Source organism: Lupinus angustifolius, chromosome LG02, assembly GCF_001865875.1.
Source record: "Lupinus angustifolius cultivar Tanjil chromosome LG02, LupAngTanjil_v1.0, whole genome shotgun sequence".
NCBI lineage: Eukaryota > Viridiplantae > Streptophyta > Magnoliopsida > Fabales > Fabaceae > Lupinus > Lupinus angustifolius.
The window spans coordinates 15,954,342-15,978,187 of record NC_032010.1 but is presented as its reverse complement, the minus strand read 5'-3'; the positions used below and the strand labels follow the sequence as shown (position 1 = coordinate 15,978,187).

Here is a 23,846-nt window from a genome sequence, read left to right as displayed (position 1 = left end):
TAATTATCCATAGTCTTCCCAATTTGTTCGTACGGACTCTTGGCCTTTTTTCAAATTGCATGGTACGTTTTCATTTTCGTGCCTTTTCTATTTTATGTTCATTATGCATTTTGATATTTTAAAATGTCCCTCATTTAATTTCTATTATTTTAATATATTTCATCAGATTCGATTTTCTACATTAATGTTTTATTATAAGAGTATAATATCTATACATTGTTATTATCAGTATAAAAATTTATATACAATTAGTACATTTTTCATCATTTATTTATATTACTTTTATTGTGTAATAGTGATTGAAAATGAATGGTGGATGATGGTGTATAGGTGCATATATTTTTGTCTGCATTATAAATTTTAAATTTATTTTATTATCTCCCTTCTAGATAGTGTTGTGAGAACTGGACTAGGCGGTCCGACCTGTCTAACCGATGACCTGACTTGAAAACGACTTTGGTTTACAGTTTTAACTGGATAAGAGTTGGACCGCTTTGAACCACGGAAATCCGGTCTGACCGTGCTAAACTTGGTTAAACCGGATTAACTCAGGAAGTAAACCAGACGTTTCACTTAAAAATAAGAAAAATGAAACACTACTCTAATATTATTTTGTTTTACTATGGTCCAAAAAATGATGAATAAATATTACTTCAATATAATATTATATAATTATTAATTATATAGAGTTTTATATTTATATATAACTATACATTTATATATAAAAATTGTTAATTACGTACGTAATCACTCGGTCAGACCGGACGGTTTAACCTTTTAAATCGGATAAACATAATACGAGACCTCTTCTAGTTTAACGTTCGGCTCGGGTTTCACAACATTGTTATTAGGTGCTATCTGAATGCAAAAATAATAATTTAAAATAAAAATAATGGTATATGTATTAAATTTTTTTGTATTATCAATGATATTTTTTTCACCTTTTGAATAAGGAACTAATCATCTTCGGGGTGTGTAGTTGTCGCCCTTAATTTAGAGTTTAAGTGTAAAGGCCAAAGCAAAAAGGTATATTTGGTCACTACATATCATAGTAATTTTTAATTTGGTTCTTCTAAATTAACAAAGTGTATGATGAGTTGAGCTTATCAGCAAACATGAACAACCTAAAGGAAGTCCAAATAGAAGAGAAGAAAAGCCAAGAAGATTCAGAAAACTCACTAAAATTGACTTAGTCTTTTTAGCGGAGAAATCAGTTTTGTTAGTTAAAATTGTTTTGTTAGTTTGTTCTGTTTTCGGTTAAAGCTGTGTATATATTTCACTCGTCTACTCTTTGTTAATCATGAATTCAGTTTGATAAGCTTTACCAATAAAAATATACATAAGAAGTATTCATTCTATCATCTCTTTTGTTCACTTCTCTTCACTATTGTTCATCATCTTCTTACTTTGGGCTGATTCATCATTGCATCAAGCTTGGTCTTATTTTGTCACAATGGAGATCATGAGTTTCTACATGGTATCAGAGCATCTTCTTTGAAGGTGTCTCTGCTACGCTTCCGCCATTGTCTCCTTTTTTGCTCTTTTTCTTCCTTCTCACATGATTCAGCAGGTTCTCTTCTATTCATTTTTTCACTCATATTTCTCTACTTTCTTCTTTGACTATGACCAACCAAATCACGAATCAAATTCCCACACAAAACCCTCTTCCAGATCCAATCAACCCCTATTTCATTTACCCTAATGACAATCTAGGATCAAAGATTGTATCCACTCTTTTAAATGATGAAAACTATCATTCGTGGGCTAGAGCCATGAGTATGGCTCTTGAATCTAAAAATAAAATCCAGTTTATAGATGGAACCCTTCCCAAACCATACAGTCATGATCACATGTTTTCTTCTTGGAAAAGGTGCAACACTCTTGTTGTATCTTGGTTGAACCAGTCTATAAACCCTTCCATCCTCCAAAGCGTTTTGTGGATGGAAACAACCTTAGAAATATGGAATGACTTGAAAGAGAGATATTATCAAGGGGATGTCTTTAGAATCTCCAAATTAGTTGGAGAATTATACTCCGTTAAACAAGGCACTCTTTCCATTGGACCTTACTTTACACATATAAAGGGTCTCTAGCAAGAGCTTGAAAATTTCAAACCCATACCTACCTGTCTATGTGAGATTAAATGCAATTGCACTCTTATTCCAACTATCAAAACATATAGAGATAATGAATATGTGATATGTTTCTTGAGAGGGTTAAATGACCAATATTCTATTGTTAAGTCACAAATCATGTTAATGGAACTCTTACCCATTGTCAATAAAGTTTTCTCCATACTAATCCAACAAGAAATGCAAATGAATTTGCCTTATGATGAAAGTAAGATTCTTGCAAATTTTTCCAATGCTGGTTTTGATACAAGAGTAAGAGGAAGAAACTTTAGAGGACAATGTTCAGGTAGAAGTCAAGGTATAGGGAGAAATCATAATGGTGGGAGGAGTCAAGGGGGCAGAAATATCAAAACATGCACTTATTGCAACGGAATAGGTTACACCATAGACATCTGCTACAAAAAACATGGGTTCCCCCGAATTACTTCACCAACTCTAGCAATATCAATGGTCATTCTGGTCAAGAACCTAGTTGTGATGATGATGCCAGCTTCACAAATTCAGAAGGAGTAGCTAAAGAAAAAGGGTGATTGATCAAGTCTTCACTTCACCCGTGAACAACATTAGGCCACTGTATCCACCCTTCACCAATCTATGCAACGTCAAAGTCATAATGCCAATCAAATTGTAACTAATCCTACGATTGATGAAAACAACAACACAAGTATGAGTAATATAGATGCTATCATTAGGAGATCGAATTGTTGGATTCTAGACACATGAGCCATTGATCATGTGCTTCTCCCTGTCTGAATTCCAGTACTTTAAGAGGATTAAACCAATATGCATAAGACTTCCAAATGGAACAAGTCTTACTGCTCATTTTTCTGGTACAGTTTTCTTCTCTGTCAGTCTATACCTCACCAATGGGCTCTATCTACCTAGTTTTAATTTCAATCTCATCTGTGTGTCTAAGCTCACTACTTCCCTAAACTGCAAACTAATTTTTTCTCATACTGGCTGTCAAATTCGGGACCTGGAATGATTGAAGATGATTGGTGCAGCTAGACTCAAAACAAGACTATATGCCATAACACATCCAAGCAAGAATCTTTTGACAAGCATGTTGCTAACAGTTTCTGTAGTTACAGTGATAACAATTTATGACATTGTAGATTAGGTCACTTGTCACACTCTAAACTCCTCATTATGAAATCTCTATTTTCTTTCATCAAATGCAATAAAACCAGTAATCTTTGTGATGCTTGCCACTTTGCTAAACCAAAATGATTACCTTACTCTACTAGTGAAACTAAGTCTGATCAACTTTTTGACCTTGTCAATATGGACATTTGGGGACCTCTTCCAGTCCCTTCCACTAATGGTCATAGATATTTCTTGGTAGTTGTGGGTAACAAATCTAGATATACCTGAATATTCTTTATGAAACATAAAAGTGAGACTGCCCATAATACTCAATTTGGCTTTAAGGTTAAATGTATTAGGAGTGACAATGGAACATAATTCTTTCTCACAGATTTCTATGGCAATAAAGGGATTATTCACCAGACTTCTTGTGTAGAAACTCCCTAACAGAATGGCATTGTTGAAAGAAAGCATCAACATATTCTTGGTGTAGCAAGATCTCTCATCTTCCAATCTAGTCTGCCAAAATGCCTATGGAATTATGTTGTGTCTCATTCTATTCACCTCATAAATAGACAGCCTACCAGGTTCCTTAACAACAAATCTCCTTATGAACGATTACACAACACCTTACCTGATATATCCCAACTCAAGGTTTTTGGTAGCCTTTATTATGTATCAACCTTGACTTCACATATAACTAAATTAGATCTTAGATCCATAAAGTGTGCTTTCTTAGGATATAAACATGGAATAAAGGGTTACATTGTTATTGAGTGTCACACTCATGAATTATCAATGTCAAGGAATGTTGTATTTTTTGAACACCTTTTTCCATTCTCCAGCTTTCCAAACAAACCATATATACCTCTCCCTAACTATCTCCACCATATTGATCCTTTTATTTCTGATACTGATGTTATTGATTTGCATATTTCTCACCATATTAATCCCGTTATAGAATCACACACTGAAACTAATATTGATAATGCTCAAGTCTGCAATCCAAATCATGACAGAACAAGATATTCCTCTAGGATCTCCAAACCACTATCATATCTTCAGGATTATCATTGTAATCTTGCATCTGGTTCTCAGTCATCCATCTCATCCCTGGTAAGGTACCATATCTCTAATTTTGTGTCTTATGACTCTTTGTCCTCTACTCACAAACATTATTCCCTATCTATTTCCTCCACCACTACTACTACACACTACAAAGACGCCATTCTCCATGATTGTTGGATTCAAGCAATTGAATCTGAGCTCAATGCTCTTCAACAAAATAACACTTGGTTGATAACTGATTTACCAGAAAATAAGAAACCTATTGCTTGCAAGTGGGTTTTTAAAATCAAACACAAATCAGATGGCTCTATAGAGAGGTATAAAGCTAGGTTAGTAGCCAAAGGATTTACTCAAATAGAAGGGGTTGATTACCTTGATATTTTCAACCTTATGGTAAAAATGACCACCATTAGAGTCCTTTTATCCATAGCTTCCACTAACAACTGGTTTTTGCATCAATTAGATATAAATACTGCCTTTCTTTATGGGGATCTAAATGAGGATGTCTATATGAAAATTCCCCTTGGCCTCACTGTTTCCAACTTTATGAGGATCTAAATGAGGATGTCTATCTAAATGAGGATGTCTATATGATAAACTTGCCAATGTTTTGATCAAATCTGGTTTTGTTAAATCTCAGTCTGATTACTCCTTATTTACCAAATCAGTAGGGGCAAAGTTTACTGCTATTTTAATCTATGTGGATGATCTTGTTTTTATAGGCAATGATTTTTCTGAAATCCAAAGTACCAAACAGCTTCTACATCTTAAGTTTGGTATTAAAGATTTAGGAACTCTGGAATATTTTTTGGGTATCGAAATTGCTAGATCTAACAAAGGCATTGCCTTATATCAAAGAAAATATGTTTTGGATCTGTTATTTGACACATGAATGTTAGCAGCTAGACCTTGTTCAACTCCCATGGATTACAACACAATTCTTCATAGCACATCTGGTTCCTCTCTGAATGATTCCACTCCTTATAGAAGATTGATTGGAAAACTTCTTTACCTCACAAATACAAGACCAAACATTAGTTTTGTTGTTGGACATCTCAACCAATTTGTTTCCTCACCAACAGATCTACACTACAAAGCTGCTGTTAGAATTCTGCAATATCTTAAACATTCTCCAACTCTTGATCTGTTGTTTTCTCCTCAAAGCACTACTATCATCAAAGGTTTCTCTGATTCTAATTGGGGTGCTTGCTTAGATACCCGTAAATCAGTAATTGGGTGGTGTTTTTATCTTAGTTCATCTCTTGTATCTTGGAAGAGTAAAAAGCAAACAACAGTCTCTAAATCCTCTACAGAAGCCAAATACAAAGCCCTCTCTATGGCTTCCTGTGAAGCTCAATGACTCAATTTTCTTCTTCAAGATCTTGGCATCAATCACTCCACTCCAATTAGTTTATTCTGTGACAACAAATCTGCTTTACATATTGTTGTCAACCCCGTCTTTCATGAACGCACGAAACACATTGACAATGATTGTCATGTGATAAGGGAAAGTGTCCAGAATGGTACATTGCATCTCCTTCCTATTTCATCACAATCTCAAGTTGCTGACATCTTCACCAAACCTCTACCCCTGCACCTTTTCACAACATGATTTCCAAGCTTGGCTTGCTCAATTTCCACATGCCAGCTTGTGGGGGGCTATCAACAAACATGAACAGCCTAAAGGAAGCCCAAATAGAAGAGAAGAAAAGCCCGGAAGATTCAGAAAACTCATTAAAATTGACTTAGTCTTTTTAACGGGAAAATCAGTTTTGTTAGTTAAAAATGTTGTTAGTTTGTTTTGTTTTCAGTTAAAGCTGTGTATATATTTCCCTCTCCTGCTCTTTGTTAATCATGAATTCAGTTTGATAAGCTTTACCAATAAAAGTATACAGAAGAAGTATTCATTCTATCATCTCTTTTCTTCACTTCTCTTCACTATTGTTCATCATCTTCTTACTTTGGGCTGATTCATCATTGCATCAAGCTTGGTCTTGTTTTGTCACAATGGAGATCGTGAGTTTATACAGAGCTTCTCAAATAGTTATTGTCTGTTACATTAGCTTTTAGCATGCAATGATCTTCCTTTTGCTACCACACACCTCTATGATCATGATCAATCATTGCTGCAAACCTCAATTTCCCTCTGTACTGAAATTGGCATTCACTTAAGCCTTTGAAGAGTTTATGGATGGTAATATCCAATGAGTCAATTGTATGACCTTGCAGCTATTAGAGAGCCTCTACCTAGATGCAATGTCTCTATGAATGAGACTAAGAATTATAATGTGGTTTAGTTAGAGGAGCTCTTCCACAAAAGATGATGCATAATGCCCACTTCTGAACATAATTTAGAGTATCAATAGTCTCACTCCAAATCTAATATAAAGGTTGACAGAAATGTAATAATGGAGAGATTAATGGAAGAGCAAGCACAAATAGAATAAGAGAAGTGCAAATATAGGGATAAAAATTCTGGCTGCACTTGCCCCATCTCATACGCTCCAAACATGCACTTAATTGATAGATGGTATTGCTTACATACACTAACACATACATTTCTATATATTTATGCTTCAATTTTGTCAGCTTATTGTGTTGTTGCACCATATAGAAGTGCTCCAAGCAACATTGTTAATTAATTCCTTACCTTAAACTATACTACCTCAAGTCTTAGCTAGATACCATCAAGCACTACAAAAGTCAGAATTTAGGAAGTAATGACTCTAAAACTTGAGCCCATAAATAACCTAAGCAAAAATAGTCAATTCATATATCCTCCAAGGTACCCATAGTAAGACTTATTATCAATTTATATACTCTACGAGGTCCATATATACTTGGATGCTGTTTTACATATTGTGGAAATAGTACCTGAAAGAAAGGAGCTCATGGGTGTGGCAATGTGGTCATGGCCCTTGTGAGGTAGATTGGTCACAATATCATTTTATGGCTCAGACCACTTGATGAGAGTGGCTTCAAGTGTACCCACTCTACACAATTTGAGTGCTTATAATGAATCAACATGACTCAAAGGAAGAATGTTACTTCCCCCTACAGAATCTTTGACAGTCTTATTTCTACTAGTCATACATGGACCCTGAAGCGGTTAGCCAATATTTCCAAAGCACTTTGTTCAAGCAGTGTAGATAATATTAACATGCCAGACTTGATTAATATATGCTTCAATTTTAGAGAGGGAGTGTTACTAAATAACATGCAGTGCATTAAGAGTTAGGGATCAAGCTTATATTAAAGCAAAATACTAGTAATAGTAATAAGTAAAGGACAGCCTAGTGTATGAGAGGGCAGATGTATGCAGTCTTACTCGCAAGCAGAAAGACTATTTTCAGGATTTAAACTTGCAACCTCATGCTCATTAAGTAATAATCTTACCATTACATCAAACTCAACGGTAATAGTAATAACTAAAACAATTGATGTCATTCTTGAAATGCACCCATGTTTTTTTATATTATAATTCATGTTGTGACAGAGAAGGAAAATTTTATACGGTTTATTCATTCAAATATAATTCTAAAGCAATGACCTATGCTCAAATAGCTATTACATGATAGATGGTTCACAATCTTATCCATAGGAGTGGTTTAATCAGTTTGGAAAGTTATTCTGTTAAGTTGAATGATCAAGAGCTTTCAAAGTCTCATGCACAGCTGAAAAATCAAGGTCTCCCAACCCCAAGCTTCTGGCTTTCTTGAAAGCCTACAAGCAAAAAAAGTTTGAAACTTAAGTACCTTGTGAAACTTATATGGTGTAGTCATTAAGATTAAAAATATCAAATATAAGAACAAGAAAACAGTTTTGTATTTTTCACATGGAACTAAAGAGCCATTTTCTGAATGTCTAGTTTTTTTTGTGGTAAGAAACAAAACATGACAAATAGTATTACCTCGTTTGCTGCAGCTGCTACAGGCATTGGTACAGCATTTTCATCTCCAAGAGCAAGAGCCAATCTCATATCCTTTTGCTGATGTTTCAGTGGAAAAGCTGGGGAGTAATTGTTTTTTAGCATTGTGGGTCCTTTAAGCTTGAACATGCCATTACTGATAGCTCCGAGATCCTGTAAAAAATACCCGAATAATGCTTATAATGATAATAAAATGTAACAAGAACCTTCTTGGCAGATATCACTTACCAGCACATCAAGAAGAGTTCCAGGGTCCAAACCACTTCTTTCAGCTAGTGTGAGCCCCTCAGAGAAAGCATTCATCATACTGTAGCAAAGATAATATAGACAGAAAAACTAATTTACATAACAAGACAGAAAATAAGGACGTTCCAACCGTTTGGCTCTAAACTGAAGTTGTGGTAAATCCCCTCTCCCGTCTCATAAAAAGAAAAAAAGAGAGGAAAATGTTACCTTCCCATTATCATGTTAACAACAAGTTTCATTTTTGCACCATTTCCAACCTCGCCGAGATAGAAAGACTTCTTACCCAGTACATCAAATGCTGGAAGTATTTCCTCATACAATGCCTACATATCAAGAGAGTCAACCACTGAAGTTCAACATAAAAAGAAGATACAATGCGAACTTATAGTTTTATACTTTACTCCAAACTCGGTAGGAGATCTACATGATAGAACTTGAAAACATTGACTATATCAACAATTTTCAACTGCATAACTATTCACCAAATTTCAACAGAAAATGGAATGTGATGATTTATGCTTTCTTCATTGAGAATTAGTTTGTCTTTAACTTTTTAGTTAGTTTAAAGCTCAATGAGCTTGAGCTCTGATTCGTAGATGTTTCACAAGTTCTGCGAAGGGCTCATACGATACAGAACGAAGGAAATATTTAATTAGCAAATGATGATTTGGATATTATCAGGAAGGAAATACTCATCGCAACAATAAGGTTCTTGCCTTGTGATATGAAGCTCGTGGGTTCAAATCCCTGAAACAACTTCTCTGTTTACAGAGGTAAAGCTCCATGCAACAACCCTCCCTAGACCCCACCAATTCCACATGTATAGTTTAAAGCGCTAAAAGAATAACAATGTTCCACCACATTTTAAAGGTAAAAGAATATGTAGATGGTTATTTCAGAGTATCGAACCATCCACTAGGTGATAATTAGATATATGAAAATTTCTAAGAATATCTTAAATTATACTATAAAGGATATTTAGGTAGTACTTAGATATAGAGAGAATATCTCATATTATGATGATTACATCTTAGATGTGTTTAGAGTATTTTATAAGAAAGGAGAAAAAAGGAATGATCAAAATAATAAATTGTATTGATAATTTTGTGAAGGGTGATATGATGATATTGTGATAAAAAAGACATAATATTAACCCCTATTTATACTAGTGCTAGACTCTTAATTAAATACGGAAATAAATTATAAAAGATAAAATAAATTAATCTAAACCCGAAGAAATCTTCTAAGATACTCTAAACAAATCTAAAATATGCCTATGACAAATAGAAAATGAATGTCATGCTATTTAAGATGACATGACAATCACCGCCCTTGCAATAATGCATTTGGAAATGGACTGTGGCAAGATCAATGTTATTTTCAAGGTTTCAAACAGATAGTTGCGTGGCTGCCGTCAATAGTGAATCTGGATTACAATCACTAACTGATGTTCCTAGAATTTAAAGATATTATGTGCACATTTAAGTTTCAACTGATTCATTTTACAGCTCTAAATATAGCTCAAATATCTTCATCCGACTTCTGGTGTATTTTGTAGTTGGAAATCATCAATTTACTATAGAAGGTTTTAATAAACTGATAAGAAGTATCAGAATTACAGTAAACAATTGACTGAATATCACACTAAATTCCAGGAATTCGAGAGCCCAACCTCTCCTCGGTCAGGGTACTCAAGAGACCTTTCACTCTCCTACTCAAATTGAGTCTTAAGCCTTTCCTAACTCCAGAATGATTCTCTCTCTCAACATGCCTTATTTCTCTAACCATCCTAGCCCTCAACTAACTAACCCTCTAACTAAACAACCGGAACTAACTGACTAACTAAGGGGAGTTACCTAACGTAAACATACATTCATTGAAAGGGTTGAGATTTTTTTATAATGCATGTGATGCTCTGAACAGTTTGTCATATAATTGAGATTAAAGATATCAGACCAATTCATCTCCCTCAAATAGTTAAAAGAGCAGAAGAACAATATTGGATTGCGTAACATTTTAAAATACCTTGTCCCCAGCAGCAAGTATTACTAGTTGGCCATCTTCTGCAGGTTTTTTGCTACCTGAAACAGGAGCTTCAAGGAAGTCACCGCCTTTTGCTTTGATTGCCTGCAGAAATCAGGTTTGTTAATGACAACTAATCTATAAGGATTTCTTACCATTTCCGCTATAAAAGTTGACTATGTAAAATGCAAGCCACCAGCTTATGCACATAGCATAGACAGCTAACTAAACTTTGTCAAAAATATTAAATTTATTTGCTGATTTCAAATGAAGATTATGATCACATACTTAAAATTTGATAAAAACCTGTGATGCCTAATATTAAAAAAAGTCACTGACCTGTAAATTACAAACTAAATTTACATTATTCTTCTTTCAATCTATGGGTGTGTCTGTGGGGGTGGGTAATGAGAAGAGAAGGATTTTGCAATATCCAACAGCTACAAGATATATGGGAGGCTCGGAAATAAAATACACAACATAAACAATTAGACTTTTTGCAGAAATAGATTCTGGTGATACGGAAAAGGTGTCCAACAACAGTGGCAATTGCAGTCTCACTTTTGCTTACATGTTCTTTCAAAACATGGAGCAAAATTAAATTTTAGAAAACACCTTCACATATCACTAGATTTTACATAAGTAACAGGCAAAATAGTTCTCCAACAGAATAAGGAAATTCGAAATGCAGGGGCAATAGATTTTAGCAACAGCAGGGAATGTTAACCTCAGATATCTTCAATGATGTTTCGGCATCAACTGTTGACATGTCAATATAACCTTTTCCAGTGGAAATTTGCTCAAGTACACCATCCTTATCAAAGACAACCTATAAAATTATAAAATTAAATCCAAGTAAGTACAAATGAAAAGTTGCATGGTAAGAATAACATTCACAACACCACTGACCGATTGAGCAGCTGAAGGATCAGATAACATTGCAATTGTATACTTGCATTTCTTGACTACAGCTGCAGGGGTTTCTCCAATTGAAGCACCATGTTCCACAAGCTCATCACACTACACTTAGAGGCCTCAAATTAGGATTATCCACATTCATGGAACTGGCAGTGTATTAAACTTAAAAGCAAGTAATACTTATATTGAGAGCTAAATAGAATAGAAGGAATAGAAAATTATAATATCCAGGCTACAACTCTACAAGCCATATTGGTATACAGAATGTAATCTAAATAACATGCTAATCCAGATTGCTTGGTATAAAAAAGGTTTGGAATTAGGTTCAGCTGTTAGCATATAAATTTCTTATAATAATGTTCATAGAAACTCCTATCCAAAAAATGAGTCTCGGCACAACAGTAATTTTGCCTTATGACTAAGAGGTCATGGGTTCAAATCGTGGAAACAACTTGTTCTCCTGCAAAGGTAAGATTGCATACATGTACCTCAGAGGTTCATGCATTTATCCACCCTTTCTTCCTATAAGAGATTATGCTATTCTATCCAAAACAAGAAAAACACAAAAAATATCACAACTAGAACAAACCACTATCATGGAAAGAAATCACGATAAGGTTACACACAAAAAAGCCTCGCAGATTATTAAAAAAACCCATTAGTTTGATTACTATAAAAACAAACTGGGTTACCCCATCTGATGAATCAAATTATAAGTGGCAGGAACAGCAACTTTTATAAGCAATAACAGAAAACAAGAACATAAAGTAACAACCTTGGAGAGGGTCCTGTTCCAAACAGTGACCTTGAAGCCACGGCGTAGCAGGTTTATGGACATAGCCTTACCCATTATCCCCAAACCCAAGAACCCTACCTCCATTTTCTCTATCTGCAAATAACTTTTGATATCTCAGTGTATCTGCTAATGTTCCTCTGAAGAAGAAAGGCCCTTCTTTTATAACATCAATATCAACCTTCATTTAATATTTTTTAGGGTACAAAATGGTAAAAATCATCACACTTCACTGTACTATTTTTTATATTATTAAGGATATTCTCTCCCAATGCATCCCACTTCATGAATCAAACCTTACAACACTATAATATCATTTTGAATTGAATATTTTATAAAAAATTTATTGTATTTATATAATCTATTTTATTATTCTTTCCCTGGAATTTGGACGCTTCCAAATTCATTTTTAGAGGAAGAAGAATAGAAAAGAAAGACTTCTAAACTAAATTTTGCAAATAAATCTTATATGACTGAAATATATTAGTTATCATTCACAGTCAAAAAATAAAAGTAATTTAAACTAATAATAAATAATGTGTTGTCAGCATAAAAAACTTTATATTAAAAGTATACATATATTAAGTTTTTTTAGATTTAATTATTACAAATATATAACTAAAATATCTAAAACCCATACCTATAAATAGATATAACTTATGTAAATACTTATAAATAAGTTATGGAAATAAGTATCGGTCATACTACCACATTTATATTGTACCCAAGACAACTAAATGTTTGGCAACATCATTTCAATATTTATTAAATTCACTCAGATCTACTAGTCTTATTAGTCCAATTCTCAATTAGATACATGATTGGTTTGAGCTGCTCATATGATTGGTCATATACCAACATTTGTATGAAGTGGTTTAACTCAATCGATTTAAGTATAAAAATGTTGGTTTGGTTGATTAGACTCATTTAACTTGTTTGATTCAATCATTTATACAAAATAAAATAACATTATTTTGATAATAAAATGATGTTTTCAACTTTTGTATTTATATTTGTTGTTTATTACCTTATTTTATATCAAATAGTTATCATTAACATGAACAAATGTATTACCTTATTTGAGCTGCTCATATGATTGGTCACAAATATTTTTATTATTTTGATAATAAAATGATGTTTTACACTGTCAGTAAATTATTTACCATTGATTATAAATTAATTTGTATTAAACATATAAGTTGTTTAAGAAGGGCTAGATGTATTCCACGTCAAACACCATCATCCTTAACATAAATAATTGGACGTATCGAAAAGTGGAAACTGTGGAGAAATAGTGTCAAAAAAAATCAAAATATTTTAAGATAAACTTACACAATTAATATGAAAGTAATTAAAAAATTATGCATGACTATTTAAATATATGATTTTGTAGATTGTAAATTAATACAATCGTGATTCACTAATTCTATTAATGACCTAATATTTTGATCGAGTCAATAATTATTCTAAATTTAATAATATTGATTTCATTTAATATAAAATTAGATTGGTCAACAGCGTAAAAACACACATTTTAAAATAACTATTAGATGAATTCAAATGAAACTAGTTAATTATATAATAATTAAAATTGACTAAATATTAATATTGAATGTGGCTAATAAAAGCCATGTTAGATTTTTTATTTTCAACTCTAATAAAATAGATCTTTATTAAAAAAATTATGGAGAAATTTTCAAAACGTGTGAAATTTGAGTTAGAAATTTGTGATCAAAATATTAAACTCAAGGACTGAATTTTTTTTAACAACTCATACATTTATCTTCTCAAAATTGACTATCATTCTAATAATCAGTCAACATACATGGTTCATTAAACATTCGTAAATTTTTAACCTTATAAATGTGAAAGATGATGAGATGATTAGACCAAGACCGAATTCAAAAAAATACTGAAGTAAATGGCATGTTTATCGAAGATTGGATGCATGGTTTATTTAGTGAAAGTGCACCTTAATACAATTTTATGAACTTAAATTCCATCAATACTAAACAATAGAATTGTGGTAGCTATATTTAAACGCAACTTATATTTTACAAGGCATCCAGTAAAGAATTTGCATGTTCCTTCACCAATTTCCATGCCATAAATGACATATTTTGATGTAAAGTTTAAGAGGAACAACAATATTTAATTACAATTTATAACTTGGATTTTGAATAAAAAAAATATAAAAAATTATTTTTATTTAAAGAGTTTTATTTCGTTCTTTTAAATACTTAAACTCATTGATGATTAAATACATGATGAAATTTTCAGGTATCTTCTTTTCAAAATAAATCACCATGTTGTATATAAGAAATAGTTTAAAATCTGTGCACTATCATCCACTATTGATTTGTATTACTTTTGTTTGAGAGTCAGTGGTGGTTAACAAATCAATGGTGGATGATTTACAGACAGTGTAAAAAACACTTACACTGTCAGTGTATACATATTAAATCATATAAGAAATTCATCTTCTATCCCACTACATAATTATTGTTTGGTTGTCTTAGTTGTTGAAATAGTTTTTATGTTGGAGATAAATCATAATAGTTAAGATAAGATGAATAATTTGATTAAACAAATAATATGTATTTACTTTCTTAGTGTTGTCAAAGTTGCACTTAATTCAGAGATGATGAAATTGACATCCCAAGTCAATCTTCTTTTACTCATTGAAATCCATAGAGTAGAATTTTTGTATAAATATATATATGTTATCGATATTAAATGATTTATAAAATTTCATTTGATCTTAGGACTTTTGCTACAAAATTTGACAAATGTATTGTGTGATCTTCATAATCTATTTCATAAGTGTAAAATCATTATGAACTTAAGTGAAGTAACAATATTATAAACAATATCAACATCTATACATATAAGAGAACTTGATCTATTATCTATAATTTTTATAAGAACCATACAAACTGAAGAAGATAAAAAATATATATATTTGAAAAAAATTAAAAAAAATATTTCAATTAATTTGGGGGGAAAATCCAAGGGGGCAATTGCCCCCACCTGTCCCCAAGATGATCTGCCCCTGGCCATAATCACATGGTGTTCCCTCCATCCAACTTAAAACTCTATTTGCGAGTTGAGTTTTGAGGGGACAGAAGGAAAAAGGAAGACTTCAGATTTATCTGTTAGTGTATTTCATGACTCTGAAACCTTCCATTTTCTTTCTCTCCCCTCCAAAATTCAATTCGCAAACAGATCCTAATAATCTATCTCTAAACCATTTGTAAGACTTAATTCTCAACATGCCCTTAAGTATTTTTAGCGTCATGACATCCGAAAAAAAGTTGGACATCTTTTATCATATCTTTTGAATACAAATATTTAAACTATGCATAAGATAATAAAGTAGACTATGCGATAGTTAATTCCAAACGATATACACTCCAGAACTATTAATTGCATCAAGCAATATAAGATTCACTTTATTAACAACATAATGTTCACCATTCGTTACTTCATTAACCACAAAATGTTCATCAATCAAGCAATATCTAAACTTTGCACCTGCATAAGCAACATCAACATGAACTCAAATACCACAATCTTTTGTCACATTACAAAATATCCCCACATGATCAATAGGTGTTGTTGTAGTTGTCCCCACAGTGGCACATAGGAAACCAAGAATCAAATCTATGACTTTTTGGTTTTATTGGCTTCAAAGTTCTTTGGTTGGAACTTAGTGTCGCGCCCCGATTTTTTGTCGAACATCGGTCATGCGACTGATTTGGAGTCGCCACTACATTTTTGCGGTCAAAACATAGAAAACCCTTTGATGCCCAAATATTGGAAGGATTGGCCTTTGAACTAGAATTCTAGACTCGGGAGTCAGTTACGGATCATGGAAGGTATTAACACCCCGTCCGTCTGTTATCAAATTGTACCCGCATAAAGTGTATAAAACTAAGTATACCCAAATTCATATTTAATCAAATAATTATTTACAAAAATGTTTTATTTTTTTAATTTTGTATCTGACAAGAGTTCATCTTCCTCCTACGTATCCCTAGGTGCAATAGAGAAATCAAGACTATGTAGTTCTTAGATAGAAAATTTTTGGTGTGTTTGATTGGTTTTATTATAGAGTATGAAAACTTTATATCTCTTATATCTAGGGTAAACAAGATCCAACTTTGGACTACACCGCCTTACTCATATTTGAGAGAGAAGATTCAGTTCAAGATCGTGTATCGCTTTTTAACTCGAATAAGGTAGGAAGATAAGACTCGGGTCAGGTACCGTTTACTTAAACCCTAGAATTCTAAGAGATTTAAAATATATAAGTAAAAATTAAATCTCTTATATTTAGGGTAAGCAAGAAGATCCAACTCAGGACTATACCGCCTTACTCCTATTCGAGAGAAAGAAGATGTAGTTCAAGACCGCGTACCACTTTTCAACTCAAATAGGGTAGGAAGATAAGACTCGTGTCGGGTACCGCTTATGAGTTTTTTTTAACTATATAAGTAAAAATTAGATCTCTTATATTTAGGGTAAGTAAGAAGATGCAACTCTGAACTATACCGCCTTACTCCTATTCGAGAGAAAGAAGATGCAGTTTAAGACCGCATACTGCTTTTCAACTCAAATAAGATAGAAATATAAGATTCGGGTCGGATACCGCTTACTTAAACCCTAGAATTCTAAGAGTTAAAATATGTAATTTTTTAATAAACTTTAACCTAAAAGCTCTAATAAAGGGCACATGTACACATTAATGTTTTACATGGTATAATGTACTCGATGAAATCAATATAATATATAATAACACAAAAATAGAATAATAAAAAAAGAATTTAATATACAGTAATCAAAAAGAGAATAACAATGCATAAAGGTTGGAAATGAAATATATACAAGTATAGAATAAATGAATGGAGGTTACACATATATATACACAACAAAGAGTAAACAAAATGAATAAAACAAATAAAAAAAGCAATGAAATAAGATAAAAACAACACAATAAAAAAGGTAAAGAGTAAATGAAGGAATAGAAACTAGGTGGGTTAAAGGAAAGGAGGAAGATATCATCTTCCCAAAATATATCTCAGCCACTAGAAGAAGGAAAAGAGAAGAAGAACCACCATGGCCACTGCTGTTCACGGTCTAGGGTCGCCGGCGGTGCCCCAATGGTCTGAGTCACTCATCTAGGACCAAACGAGATGGTTGAAGATGGCTGAAATGACTTGAACACGTCCCGTGGGCCACTGGAAAACAGAAACTGAGGCCAGCCACGATGCTGGCATGGGAGCGCCACACACAGATGATTTCCGGTGATATTTCCACCACATCCAGAAGCATTTCTGGCAAGGGTACCCCTCCATTAAGTTCAAGACCCCATTTGTTTTGCTTGCTTTTTTGGTTTATGCCATAAGGTTAATGCTCATGAAATTATAGAGTGAAAATGGCAGTGTTAGTGCATCAAGATATGAAATATGTAGATGTATATATATGACAATAAGTTTAAACAAGGAATGGAAAAAATGGAACGGTGAGTTGAGGTGGGTTTGGGAAAGAAATGAACCTTCTATGTTGTCTTGGTTAATAGAGTCTTGCCCTTCCTTCTTATTTTGCCAAAAAAACCTACTCAATGTACTATAGTAACTGCATATTGTTTAAGGATAACCCAAGTTGATATCTGGTTTGGAGATGGGGCTACCAGATTTTAAAAAAGGCTGATCAGTATGTGTTTTAAAATGAGATAAGGTTGTTGAGTGTGTGAGGTTAGTGTTAAGTGGGGCTATTTATAGCCTCACTTAAGTTAGGGTTAGGGTTAATGAAGAGTTTTAAATAACTAGTAATTAGTCTTGTGAGTGTTTCTTTATCACGAACCAGTCTATGAACTTCCTTAAAATTTTAAAAAGACCCAAAACGAAATTGAGTATTCACATATGTCCGTCTTTACTTGTTACTTATCCGATAACATTCAAATTATGGTTTGAGTGTTTTCGGGGTAAGTAACTAGTAAAGAAAGGGAATACTAATTTCGTTTGGGGAAGCCACAAAAGTGCCAAAAGTATGGGTCGCTGTTTAAAGACACAAAACACTATGCATGTAGGTTAGGGTACTTCCCGAACCTATGTTGACAAGTGAACACTGAAGACGCATGTCGTGTTACTGCCAAAATTCGGATGGTAAAACCAAGAACATAGGTCGGGGTACTGCCGAAACTTGGGACATCAAAGCACTAGGAACGTAGGTCGGGGTACTACCAGAACCTAGGTTGACAAGAGAACACTGAAGATGCAAGTCGGGGTACTGCCAAAATTCGGGAAGGTAAAATTGAGAACACAGGTGAGGTACTGCCAAAACTTGGGACATCAAAGCACTAGGAATGCAGGTCGGGTACTGCCAGAACCTAGGTTGACAAGAGAATACCGAAGATATAGGTTGGAGTACTGTCCGAATTCGGGAAGGTAAAGCTAAGAACACATGTCATGGTACTTCCGGAACTTGGGACATCGAAGCACTATGAACGCAGGTCGAGGTACTGTCGGAACCTAGGTTGACAAGTGAACACTGAAGATGCGGGTTGGGGTGCTGCTAGAATTCAGGAAGGTAAAACCAAGAACGCAGGTCGTGGTACTATCATAACTTGGGACATCAAAGCACTAGGAGCAGAGGTCGGGGTACTACCAGAACCTAGGTTGACAAGAAAAACATTTTGATGTATGAGTTTGACAATGTCGTTTTGAAAAAGGAATAACATTTTGGCGTTTAAGTCCAGCGACGTCATAGCATTTCGACGTCCGAGTCCGACAATGCTGATAAGTCTAGGTAATTTGATTTCTTGAAAAGTCTTGGTCGACTTCCTTGGGTGTGATTATGCAAGTAAGATGTGTGCTTTGAGTGTATGATTGTTTGAGAGTATATTATGTGATGCATGAAATTATTATTGATACATGAGATATATGTTGAGTGATGTATGTATGCATGATAGCATTTATAGCATGAGTTGTATGAAAGGAATGTGAATGTGTTTTGACTTAATGCTTAAGTTATCAGCGCAAAGGGAAATGTCCTTAGGGGGCATTCTCATCTTGCAGTAAATATCGCTTTATTGCTTTCTCGACACCATAACACTAAGTCTTTAGATGATGTATGGGTCAGCTTGGGATCGACCCATGAAGTCGCTCATGATTGTATTGGAGTAGAGAATTTCTTTGTAGTTGTTGGCACCAGATTATCCTTTGGATGGAAGATGAATGTCATCAAGTGTTGTAAGGGTTAGAGTTTTCATTTTCATAATATGGTACAAATTCAATAAAACAATTTTGTATGTGAGATATTTAGAAAGGTGGAATATGCTATGCATATTATAATAAAATGCATGATCATATGGTTGGTTGAAGTGAGGCTTATGTGATTGGGGGTGTTCTGCATATCCTTTTGTTATCCTATATAATGAGCCATGTTAACTTTCACTATAAAATTTGATCATTGAACTTGGAATGAGTCGACAATTCATAAAAAAATTCCCCAATATTTGACAGCTTGATATTTATGTTGACCGTATATGATCACTTTCACCTGCATGAAATCATCTACACAAAAATCTGCCTCGGTGTTATTCATTGGAGTCTACTAAAAAATTTGCCCTAGTGGCATGTATAACTTTGGGCTAGAGAGGTTCCCTTTTTGTTTACATTGAGCTCGAACTTTTGCAAGGAATATTGATGCATTGTGCGAGGGATTTGTGTCTTGAAAATAATTGCCCTTATTTATTTATTTATTTGGAGTCAGTTTGTTTTTACCCTCATATATGTATTCTGAATAGATCAATCCCCCACAAGGTCTTTTGGGCTTGGCTATGGTTATCAAAGAAGGTTTAAGGCTCAAAACATGTGTTTTCCATCCCCATCTTTCTCCTGTCTCATTGACCTATTCTCAACTATTTCAGAATTCTAATTGATATAGTTGGACAACTACCCTCCCTGGGTTATAAATATTGTCGGGTTATGTTTTTTAGACTAAGATCTTCTTTAACAATATTTGGGCTCAAAAGGGGGTAACTAGTGGCATCTCTGTAGTATTTGAGAAGTTTCAAAGAAGCCTCGTATCATCAGGTTGATCTATCTAGGTTCATATCGGTTGGATTTTATTTACATCATTCTCCATGCAATACAACAAATAAAAGTAATAGTGTATAATGCATCAATAAAACCTTGATTGAGAAATATGTTATATTTCTTCACTACATTTCCAAGGGAAAACCTCTCTAGGCATAATACTTTTTTACAGCATCTTAGTTTATTGACAAGTGTAGGTCATTTCCATCCATGTTAGTCAGTATTAAGGCTCCACCAAAGAAAACTTTCTTCACTACATAAGGCTCTTCATAATTCAGAGTCCATTTTCCCTTGTGCTCTTTTTGAATTGGTTAGATCTTATTCAATACCATGTGTCCTACTTGAAATTGACGTGGTCGAACTTTCTTTGCATATGTTTTCATTATTCTCCTCTGATAAAGTTGTTCATGGCACAAAACGACCAATCTTTTTCCTTTAATTAGGTTCAATTGATCATACTGGGTTTGAACTCATTTTGTTTCTTCTAATTCTGACTCCACAATAATTCTTAATGTTGGGATCTCTACCACGATAGGAAGGATTGCTTCCATTCCGTATACGAGGGAGTAAGGGGTGGCCCTTGTGGAAGTACAAATAGAAGTGTGGTATCCATGTAAGGCGAAAGGCAACATTTCATGCCAATCCTTATAAGTTACTACCATCTTTTGGACAATCTTCTTTATATTCTTGTTAGCAGCCTCAACTGCGCCATTCATCTTAGGACGGTAGGGCGAAGATGTATGATGCTTGATCTTGAAATTTTCACATGTCTCAGTCATCATCTTGTTATTCAGGTTGGTGGCATTATTTGTGATGATTTTACTTGGTAGACCGTAACGGTATACTAACTCCTTCTTAATAAACCTGACCACTACCTTTCGGGTAATATTGGCATATGAAGCCACTTCGACCCGTTTAGTAAAATAATCGATGGCCACCAGGATAAAATAATGTCAATTTGAGGCTTTAGGCTCAATGGGTCCTATGATATACATTCCCCTCATAGAGAAAAGCCATGACGCTGATAGAACATTCAACAGGTTTGGGGTGCATTGATATTGTGGGCATAAATCTAGCATTTGTGGCATTTCCTTACATGGTTACAACAATCAGTCTCCATTGTTAACCAATAATAGTGTCCTTAATATCTTCCTAGCCATAGCATGTCCATTTGCATGGGTCCCAAACGAGCCCTCGTGCACATGTGTAAGGATTGCTTCCGCCTCTTTCGCTTTGACACACCTAAGGAGTACCATGTCATGGTTCCTTTTGTAAAGCACTTCTTCGTTTAGGAAGAAACTCATGGCCAATCTCCTTAAGGTCCTTTTATCATTCTCAAAGGCACTTGGAGGGTATTCTTTCGTCTTGATGTATTATTTTATATCATGGTACCAAGTTTGCCATCTTCTTCTACTTCTATGGCATTGCAATAAGTTGGTTGACATCTGCTTCCTATACTGATGAGTGGTTGGTCATTTCCGCTGATGTGGAACATGGAGGATAAGGTTGACCTGTGCTTCCTATACTGCTCAAATTGCTCAACTAGCCTCTGTATATGATCTCTATAAGATATCATCTTGCTATTACAAGTTTCCCATTCTCCTTTTACCTGGTGGATTACTAGAGCGGAGTCTCTAAAAACCTCAAGGATTTTTGCTTTTGATTCTATAGTCGATTGCAATCCTAAGGCGCGTGCCTAAAAAAAAGCAATGAATAAAACAAATAAATGAATAAAACAAATAAAAAAAGCAATGAAATAAGATAAAAAAACAACACAGTAAAAAAGGTAAAGAGTAAATGAAGGAATAAAAACTAGGTGGGTTAAAGGAAGGGGGAGATAACATCCCCAAATATATCCCAGCCGCCGGAAGAAGGAAAAGAGAAGAAGAACCACCCTGGCCGCTGCTGTTCACGGCCAGGGGTCACCGGCGGTGCCCCAATGGGCTGAGTCACTCATCCAGGGCCAAACAAGATAGTTGGAGATGACTGAAATGGCCTGAACACGTCCTGCGTGCTGCTGGAGAACAGAAACTGAGGCCAACCACGACACTGGCCTGGGAGCGCCACGCACAGATGATTTCCGACGGTATTTCCACCACATCCAGAAGATTTTGGGCAAGGGTACCCCTCCATTGAATTCAAGACCCCATTCTTTTTTGCTTGCTTTTTTTGGTATATGCCATGAGGTAAATGCTCATTAAATTATAGAGTGAAAATGGCAGTGTTAGTGCATCAAGATATGAAATATGTATATGTATATGTTAGTTATTTTTTTGTAACGGCAAGTGTACCGTATCGCACAAGTAATAAAGTCCGGTAAGGTACCAGATTATCGTCCTCAGGGAGCGGAGTGAATTTATACTATTTCTTACAATAATCAATTGAGCATTTATATACAATTTTTGGTTGATAAATTTGTATTGGTTTCAAATAATAATAACTTGGCTAAACGATTTTTAACAATAAAAATAATATAGTCGGGATCGAAACTTCATCATTCTTTCCCTTTATACATCCATAGATTCAATTCTTAACAACCTGTGAAGTTACTGAATTTTGCTCATACATTTTTCATAAATCAATTACATCAGTTCCCTGAATGTAATGTTCTTAAATTATCACCCAACTTCCAATTCCTTAGATAATTGGATGACTAACTAAAATTAAACTCAGATGTAAAGCAGTTCCTACATCATTGTCCATCCCTGGATCAATTATGTAGGAAGAAAGACAATTCAGATCCAGCGTCAAGTTTAACTTCCCAGTTAAACTTGAACCTTAAATCATGAATTCAGTATTTAATTGAAATCATGCAATAAAGATGGAACAACTTTCCAAAATCAAATAACATTAATACAGAATTGAATCCAGGAGTACAAAAGTTTAAGAAGATTACATTTCGATTCCCAACTATGAAGAACTAGCCACTCATTCTCGCCATTATAATGCCTAAATCATGAACTAATATGAAAAATGAGTAATAGAATCGTTTCCACGAGTTCTATCTTTTCTTCTCTGTGTTTTTTTCGTCCAGATCTTTTTTTTTTCAATGAATGACTCCCATCTCGATTCTGAAACTGCTACTTCTATCTCCAACTTCCATACTCTCGCCCAAGCTAGATATTCTCGCTTGGGCGAGGATCCAAGAGATTCCCAGGCTTGAGCTCCTCGCTTGAGCGAGGGATTCTCGCTTGAGCGACGAGCAACAGAGGCAATTGATGAATTACCGCCAACTACCTCGCTTGAGCTAGGACGCCTCGCTTGAGCGAAGATCCGTCGCTTGAGCGAGAAGCATCAGGTATTTTGTTGCTTTTTCTCTTAGTTGTCGCTGGAGCGACTCTTTTCTCGCTTAAGCGAGACATGCACTCTTCAGAATCTTCATCTTTCTTCTTTTCTTCTCCTCTTTTCTTTATTTATTAACCTGAAACAACAAAAACGCAATAAATTCCTAGATAAAGCAAAATTAACTAAGTTATCAGGAATTGTATACAATTATAACATAAATGCATACTAAGTGCCCCACAAATCATGTACAAATTTACTAATTTTTG

At 34.3% G+C, this 23,846-nt stretch overlaps 2 protein-coding genes across 2 annotated transcripts; one reads left to right on the top strand and one right to left on the bottom strand.

Annotated features, from left to right (window-relative positions):
- On the top strand, window positions 5,209–5,646 carry LOC109327385 (uncharacterized mitochondrial protein AtMg00810-like). The gene has a single exon (XM_019560510.1). The coding sequence runs from the start codon at window positions 5,209–5,211 to the stop codon at window positions 5,644–5,646; it is 438 nt and encodes a 145-aa protein (XP_019416055.1).
- On the bottom strand, window positions 7,736–12,336 carry LOC109336899 (glyoxylate/succinic semialdehyde reductase 1-like). The gene is made up of 8 exons (XM_019573730.1): window positions 12,176–12,336; window positions 11,392–11,502; window positions 11,210–11,311; window positions 10,486–10,587; window positions 8,668–8,783; window positions 8,443–8,521; window positions 8,197–8,367; window positions 7,736–8,009 (listed from the first exon to the last, which is right to left on the bottom strand). Exons 1-8 carry the CDS (start codon window positions 12,278–12,280, stop codon window positions 7,920–7,922), a joined length of 876 nt encoding a protein of 291 aa, XP_019429275.1. The 5' UTR covers window positions 12,281–12,336; the 3' UTR covers window positions 7,736–7,919.